Source organism: Sphaerodactylus townsendi, linkage group LG15, assembly GCF_021028975.2.
Source record: "Sphaerodactylus townsendi isolate TG3544 linkage group LG15, MPM_Stown_v2.3, whole genome shotgun sequence".
In the NCBI taxonomy this organism is placed as follows: domain Eukaryota; kingdom Metazoa; phylum Chordata; class Lepidosauria; order Squamata; family Sphaerodactylidae; genus Sphaerodactylus; species Sphaerodactylus townsendi.
The window spans coordinates 34052954-34061339 of NC_059439.1; the positions used below are offsets into that span (position 1 = coordinate 34052954).

An 8386-nucleotide genomic window follows, 5' to 3' on the forward strand; every position below is an offset into this window, starting at 1 on the left:
TTAATGAAACCTGCAGGGAGGAGCCAGAAATGCAAAAAACAGTCTCCACCCATAATATCTGGAAGGCAGTTCTTCTTCACTATACTCTGTCTCAGAAAAAGATGTTCGTACGGTCAGTTGAGGTGCAGGGGTCAAGAAAATGGTATGCTTCCGTATTAGAATATAGTCCCGAACGAATACGATAATTCATTTTTATTCACTGCCTTAGTCAAAACTATTATTTTGTGCATTATTGAACATGGTACTTTGATATGGTAAACTGAATGACAAAATGTATTTTTACTTGCAAATGGATGGGCGGTGGGGAGCAATACTAGGTAGGCACTAGAACAGTGGCGGTGAACCTTTTTGAGACCAAGTGCCCAAATTGAAACTCAAAACCCACTTATTTATCGCAAAGTGCCAACACGGCAATTTAACCTGAATACTGAGGTTTTCATTTAGAAAAAGCGGTTGGCTCCGAGGCGTGCGTTACTTGGGAGTAAGCTTGGTGGTAGTCGGTGGCTTTGCTTTGAAGCAACCATGCAACTCTTCCAATGGGTGAATCACGATCCTAGGAGGGTTTACTCAGAAGCAAGCCCCATTGCCAGCAACTGAGCTTACTCCCAGGTAAAGGATCACGCTTTTGTTCTTCACATCAAAATCAGTGAGGTTTAACATCGCTTAACAGGGTTACCTACACTTCCCCAAAACTAGGTCTTAGGTTTAATGCTAATAATTGAGTCCAGCGGCCCAGGCCAGCCTAGATGTGTGTGTGTGTGGGGGGGCGACTCTGTTTGTGCGTGCCCACAGAGAGGGCTCTGAGTGCCACCTTTGGCACCCATGCCCTAGATTCGCCACCACTGCACTAGAAGAAGAAGAAGAAGAGTTTGGATTATACCCCACCTTTCTCTCTTGCAAGGAGACTCAAGGTGACATACAAACTCCTTTCCCTTCCTTTCCCCAGAACAGACACGTGGTGAAATAGGAGGGGCTGAGAGAGTTCTGAGAGAACCGTGAGTAGCCCAAGGTCCCCCAGCAGGAACAGAGGAGTGTGGAAACACATCTGGTTCACCAGATAAGCCTCCGCCACTCAGGTGGAGGAGTAGGAAACCAAACTCAGTTCTCCAGATTAGAATCCACCTGGTCTTTACACTACACCACCCTGGCTTTCTAGGATACAGGCAGAGCGTTCTACCACAAAGAAGGTCCAGCATGTTGAGTTCTGTGGAGGAGGAATGTACAACACCACCAATACCTTTTCTGAGACAGACTATACCGTATTTCAGACAATGAAGCGGTGCTTCTTCTTTTAGGATGAACCCTTTCTGAAAAATGTCTTTCTCTCCTTTCTCTGCAGGCAGGAGCCCAGGATAGCATGAACATCACCTCTGTCACACAGTTCAACTTGGTGGGACTTTCCAACAACCGCAAGATTCAGATTGTGCTGTTCGTGGTCCTCCTCCTCCTCTACTTGCTTACCGTCATGGGGAACCTGATCATCATCATGTTGATTCAGGTGGATTCCCACCTCCAGACCCCCATGTACTACTTCTTAACACACCTTTCCAGCCTGGAAATCTGCTACATCAGTAATTCGGTGCCTCAAGCGCTAGCTCACCTGCTAGCTGGCAATGGAGCCATCTCCTTCACCCGTTGCACCTTACAGATGTACGTTGGATTAACAATGGGCAGCACTGAGGGCCTTCTGCTGGGTGTCATGGCCTACGACCGGTACTTGGCCATCTGCCACCCTTTGCTTTATGTCATCGCCATGGGCAGGTGGCGCCGGGTGCAGCTGGCTTCGGGCGCTCGGGCAGGTGGCATCTTTCTCTCCACATTGAATGTGGGCTGCACCCTTCGCCTCCCTTTCTGCGGCCCCAACCGTGTCAACCACTTTACCTGTGAGCTGCCGTTCGTTCTGAAATTGGCATGCGCTGACACCCGAATGACAGAGGCGGTCATCTTTGGGGCAGCGGTTGTGATCCTCGTGGTTCCCCTTTCGGTCATCCTGACGTCTTACAGCCTCATTCTGGCCTCTGTTTTGCAAATGCCGTCAGCGTCCGGACGGCACAAAGCTTTCTCCACTTGTGTGTCTCACTTGGCTGTGGTCGTCTTGTTCTACGGCACAGTCATCTCAATGTACATGAGACCTCGGTCGGGCACAGCTACCGACGTTGACAAGAGAACTGCCGTCTTTTATGTTTTGGTCACCCCTCTACTCAACCCCTTCATTTACACCCTGCGGAACAAGGATGTCCATAATGCAGCGGTTAAAGTGTTCCAAAGATGGGTCTTCAAAACCAAGTTACAACGTTAATACCTGGAGACCTGGCATGGTGTGGTGGTTAAGAGCAGTGGACTATAGTCCGGAGAACTGGGTTTGTTTCCACACTGCTCTACATGAGCAGCAGACTCTAATTTGGTGGACTGGATTTGTTTTCCCGCTCCTACAAATGAAGGTTGCTGGGTGACCTTGAGCTAGTCACAGTTCTCTCAGTTACTGTCTTGGTTGTTGTTGAGAGAACTCTATCAGTCCCACCTACCACACAAGGTGTCTGTTGTGAGGAGAGGAAAGGAAGGTGGTTGTAAGCTGACACTCTTTAGGAAAGCCTGGTATAAACCCAAACTGTTCTTCTATGCTAGTGCTATAGAAGGAATAGCTCAGAAATTCAGCCCTTGACTATAAATGGAGATCAAGTGGAGCGGGTGGCTAGTTTTACATTTCTGGGCATTAAGATTAAAGAGGACCTGATCTGGGGCGTACAGACTGCCGCGGTGGTTAAGAAGGCCCAGCAAAGACTGTACTATCTGAGACTTTTAAGGAAACAACAACTGAATGGAAAACTCCTGGTGTCCTTTTACCGCTGTGCTATAGAGAGTGTGTTAACCTACTGCATCTGTGTATGGTTCTCCAGTTGCACAGTGGCAGCTAGGAGGGCGCTCCAAAGGGTGATCACTACTGCACAGAGGATTATCGGCGGCCCTCTCCCCTCCTTGGAAGAATTCTATAATTCCCGAAGCCTAAAGAAAGCCCAAAATATTCTGAGAGACCCGTCTCATCCAGCACACTCTCTTTTTGAACTGTTACCATCCGGCAGGACAAAGAGGCTTAGAGACAGCTTCTACTCTAGAGCTGTGGTGGTGCTGAACTCCGCGGCTTCGTGTTGATGTGTTTGGGGCTGTGTAGGGATGGATGGAGGAAGGGGAAAGTGAGGATGGGGTATGAGTCTGAAATTGTGTGCATCGAGGAATGCTGCTGTAAATTTCGTTGTGCGTGCACAATGACAATAAATGCTTATGCTTATGCTAGACGTTTCTGAGTCACTTTGAGACTCCTTACAGGAGAGAAAGGGGGGTATAAGTCCAAACTCCTCCATTACCCATGAATTCCTTCTATTATTCCTTTCGTTGTCAGCAGCCAATGGGGTTACAGGCCAGAGACGTATGTTATATGTTAGGAAGAAAGATTAAGGAGCGATTATTTGATCAGGAATAGCAATCATCAATTGGTAAAGCAAGGAGCTTCTGTCCACCCCTCCATTTTGACAGTATACCCGGGAAATGTCAGATAGCTGATTATTAAAATATACTGTCTGACCCTAAACTGAGATGGGTAATCACCAGGGCAAGAATCAACACGTTCCCTCTCACGTTATCTCTAGAGAGGTTTCTGAAATCTGCATATCGGAAGCGTGCTTGCACTTGCTGCCAAACTCTCGAAGAGTTGCTTGAGCACACCCTGTTGGTTTGCCTGAAATTCATGGGATTTATACCCAACTATTTTCTCCTGGCAGGCCCCTGTTCCCTTAATTCTATACTGAACTACCTCTTGAATAACCAGGATCCTGTAATGTTGGAAATGGTGGCCAAGTTTCTGACTAAGGGCGTTTCCCCACTCACCCCGATCCCCCCAGCGCGCGGCATCCCTGGTGTGCGCCCGGGAGTCCCCATGACCCCGCAGAGCGCGCGGTCATCAAAAGGCTCTGTTTTCTCCAGCGCCAGGGATGCTGCGCGCTGAGGGGGCGCGACAGCGGCAGCATCGGGGCGGCTGCGCTGTCGCCGCCCATGTTGTGGGGAGTACCCCAGGACCCTGCGCTACTTGAGGAGAGTAGCGCAGGGCTTAAGGTAAGTGAGGAAAGGCCCTAACACTCTGAATTCCTTGGTTTTCTTCTTCTTCTTTTCCTGTTTATATGAACCTCCATGAATGCTGGATATGTACGTATACATTTTTTTTGCAGCTACTTCATTTTGTTTGTTTCTACTCTGTTGATGTTCTATTTTGATGCCTAATAAAGGTTTCTGGTCTGATCTAGGAAGAAAGACTTCCATGAACTCGAGTCATCCCATGGCAAGACCGTTGGAAGGGAGAGGAGCAAGTCAAGGGTGGCCTCTCCAAAAGAGCTGTGGAGAGCTCCGGCCCTCAGTTTTCCAGGAAAACATAAGAACATAAGAACAAGCCAGCTGGATCACACCAGAGTCCATCTAGTCCAGCTCTCTGCTACTCGCAGTGGCCCACCAGGTGCCTTTGGGAGCTCACATGCAGAATGTGAAAGCAATGGCCTTCTGTGGCTGTTGCTCTCGAGCACCTGGACTGTTAAGGCATTTGCAATTTCAGATCAAAGAGGATCAAGATTGGTAGCCATAAATTGACTTCTCCTCCATAAATCTGTCCAAACCCCTTTTAAAGCTATCCAGGTTAGTGGCCATCACCGCCTCCTGTGGCAGAAATGTGGCAGAGAATTCACTACCATGGGGGGAAATTTAAATTCCAGGAAAGGGAGCCCAGTACCCATATCAAGGCAATTGATTCAAAGTCTTTATTCTAGAAAACTACCATGTTTATTGGTTAGCCCAAGCAAGTGCACAACAGCTAAAAGAATCCACAACAGTTGCAAAGCTTCAAAGCACAGTTTAGGCAACTTTAGACATTCTGGTACGATAGTGACATAAAGACCGGTACATTTACCTTTAAGCAATTTACAGTTTTATTGAGGGTTGTTTGAATTTTTAAGGAAACCAACCAATAGAAATTAAAATATGCCCCCAAAGAGAAGAAAAACTCTTGGCTCCTGATTTCTTCTGCACCAATTATAAATGCAGTTGAAAATTTAACAATTGTTTCCTAATCAAAATAAAGAAAATTTAATTCAATTAGTTCTTACTTATGATTACTAAATTAGCAGGAGTCACACTTTTCTCTACTAGGTCCGAGTCCTCAAACTCAAAAAAATCTCTCTCCCCCCCTCTCTCCCTCCCTCTCCCTCCCTCCCTCTCCCTCTCCCTCCCTCCCTCCCTCCCTCTCCCTCCCTCCCTATCCCTCTCCCTCCCTCCCTCTCCCTCTCCCTCCCTCCCCCCCTCCCTCTCCCTCCCTCTCCCTCCCTCCCTCCCTCTCCCTCTCTCTCCCTCCCTCTCCCTCCCTCCCTCTCCCTCCCTCCCTCTCCCTCTCCCTCCCTCCCTCCCTCCCTCCCTCCCTCTCCCTCCCTCCCCCTCTCCCTCTCCCTCTCCCTCTCCCTCTCCCTCTCCCCCTCCCTCTCCCTCTCCCTCTCCCTCTCCCTCTCCCTCTCCCTCTCCCTCTCCCCCCTCTCCTCTCCTCTCCCTCTCCCTCTCCCTCTCTCTCTCCCTCTCCCTCTCCCTCTCCCCCTCCCTCCCTCCCTCCCTCCCTCTCCCTCTCCCTCCCTCCCTCTCCCTCCCTCTCCCCCCCTCTCTCTGTGTTTCCAGTTATTGATAAACTTAATTCAGTCCATTTTTTTCTCCATCTCCTCAATTCTTCATGGGCAGGAGGCTGGCACTGTGATTGGCCAATCCCCACCTGAGCTCGCAAATGACAGACTTAAACCAGTGGTGGGATTCAAATAATTTAACATCCGATTGTTTACAATCACCATTTTAGCAACTGGTTCTGCTCAAGTGGTGTGAACCTGCTGAATCCCACCACTGACTTAAACCCATTTGAGTAGATTCCCCATGCATCTTAGGAGAGTCATTTGACCCCTTCCGTCACCCATGTGACCACGACCGTATCTTGCAACCATTAGTGGAAATGTGGCCTGGGCTCACAACTTTGAATCATCCACCAGCCCTGCCCTTCCTTTCTGTTTGGTTGCAAAAATAGTTTGCATCTTGAAGGCCTACTCAGTTGGCCACTGGTCAGATGTTAGGCTTGCCAACAGATCTTGCAGAAATGCCCATTCTCATTTCCTCGGAAGACAGGCGGGCTTCAGATAAAACACAGAAAATATGCTATTCTTCTCCCTTGCCAAAACAGGGTAAACAAACTGACTATGTGCATCATGGAAGTAAATAAATAATGTAAAACTGATAGCCCCATCCTACGCATTGTGAGAATCTTCCAAGTTTGCTGAAGTTAATGGGTTTAGAGGGGGACAACTCAGTTTGAAATTGCCCTGCAAGGAATTCCCCCCCCCAACAGCTAATTATTGAGTTTGCTCAACAGCCCCAAGAGGTAAAGCTAACAAACAACTAACAATTAGCCATTCCAAGATATCAAGGGACTGAAGCAGTCCCAGGGAAGCAGATCTACAGTCTTTATCAGCTACCTAAAAGACCATGATACAGTTCCAGAAAGGGGTGGATAGATTGCTGTCAGGTTTTTCAAAGCTGAGATTTCTTAGGCAGTGAAAGGAGCCAATTTGTGCGGATTCTCACATTTGAAGTAACTGCAGACTGCTTGGAAGAGCAGGGGCCAAAGCCGTTTACAAAACTGGCCTCCTAGACCAAGAGTCTACACTTTGAATGCATCAGTTTCTCTATATTTCCAGATAAAGGATCTCCATGAACCAGATTTCTCTATTCAGAAACTTAGAGAGATGCAGCTAGGCATTTTTTCAGCATAAAGCCAGTGTGATGTAGTGTTAAAAGCAGTGGACTCTAAACTGAAGAACTGGGTTCGATTCCCCACTCCTTCACGTGAACGGTGGTCTCTAATCTGGTGAGCTGGGTTTGTTTCCCTGCTTCTCCACATGGAGCAACCTTGGACCATTCATGGTTCTTCAGAACTCTCCCATCCCCACCCGCCTAACAAGGTCAGTACTTCGGGGAGGGGAAGGAAAGGAGTTGTAAGTCAACTTTTCTTTGTCTCTCTTCTTCGCTTATGAAAGTAATGGGAGAACCCATGCCTGTTTTTTACAAGCTGCCTCATTCCTAGAGACGGCCACCGTCTCTCCTGTTCTCTCCTTTTTCCCCCTGAAAGCAAGGAACCAAAATGGCGGCTCAGAACTTCACCTCCGTCACTGAGTTTGTATTGCTGGGACTCTCCAACCACCACAAGGTACAGGTTCTTCTCTTTGTGCTCATCCTCATTACTTACTTGCTCACTCTGGTGGGGAACGGAGCGGTCATCCTTCTGGTGTGGGTGGACTCCCGCCTCCACACCCCCATGTACTTCTTCCTCGCTCAGCTGGCGGGCATGGAGATGTGTTACGTCACCAACTCGTTGCCTCAGACGCTGTTTAACCTTCTGTCTGGAAACAGAACCATCTCCTTCAGAGGATGTGCAGTCCAGATGCATTTGATTTTGACCCTGGGCGGCACTGAGTGCGTTCTGCTGAGCGCCATGGCCTATGACCGCTACTTGGCCATCTGCCACCCCTTGACGTACGCAGCTGCCATGGACAGGTGGCGCCGACTGCTGCTCGCTTCCTTCTGCTGGGGAGTAGGTATCCTCCTGGCAACCATAAACGTGAGCTGCGCCTTCCGCCATCCCTACTACGGCCCCAACCGCGTCAACCACTTTGTCTGCGAGTTGCCGGTAGTGCTGAAGCTCGCACACGGTGACACGCATCTTACGGAAAGGGTTGTTTTGGGCACAGCCGCGCTGATCCTTCTGGGTCCATTATCAATTATTCTGACCTCTTATGGACTCATTCTGTCGTCAGTGTTACACATGAAGTCAAGAGCGGGGCGGAGCAAGGCCTTCTCCACGTGCGCCTCCCATCTCGTAGTGGTTACGGTGTTCTATGGTACAGTCATCACCATGTACATGCGACCAGGGTTGGGATCGGGTTCTGACTTTGACAAGAGAATCGCAGTCTTTTACCTTATGATCACCCCCCTTCTTAACCCTATCATTTACACCCTGAGAAATAAAGATGTCCACGCAGCCGTAATCAGAGTGCTCCGAAGAAAAGACTCTGAACAAAAAGGTTGACTATTAGCCTTTTCCTTCCTGGGTCCTAATTTTGTCCAGAAGTAGCCCACTATGGTTTGTGACTAGAGACTGGATTTCTAATTGTTTAAAGTGTTGTTTTTATTTCATAGCTTTGAGACAATAAATGGTAAACCAGCCACACTACAGAGAAATAAGCCATAAAGACCATGTTGAACATTTCCTTATTATTCTGATTTCTCTGAATGGTCAGCAGATGTTTCTTCGTGGGAATTAAAT

The 8386-nt window shown here is 48.4% G+C and overlaps 2 protein-coding genes across 2 annotated transcripts; both read left to right on the forward strand.

Moving 5' to 3' along the window:
- The first annotated feature begins 1357 nt into the window (after positions 1-1357).
- Positions 1358-2299, forward strand: LOC125444373 (olfactory receptor 13C8-like). The gene has a single exon (XM_048516783.1). The coding sequence runs from the start codon at positions 1358-1360 to the stop codon at positions 2297-2299; it is 942 nt and encodes a 313-aa protein (XP_048372740.1).
- Positions 2300-6272: 3973 nt separating this feature from the next.
- On the forward strand, positions 6273-8149 carry LOC125444374 (olfactory receptor 2D3-like). Its single transcript, XM_048516784.1, has 2 exons — positions 6273-6278; positions 7193-8149. Exons 1-2 carry the CDS (start codon positions 6273-6275, stop codon positions 8147-8149), a joined length of 963 nt encoding a protein of 320 aa, XP_048372741.1.
- Positions 8150-8386: the final 237 nt, after the last annotated feature.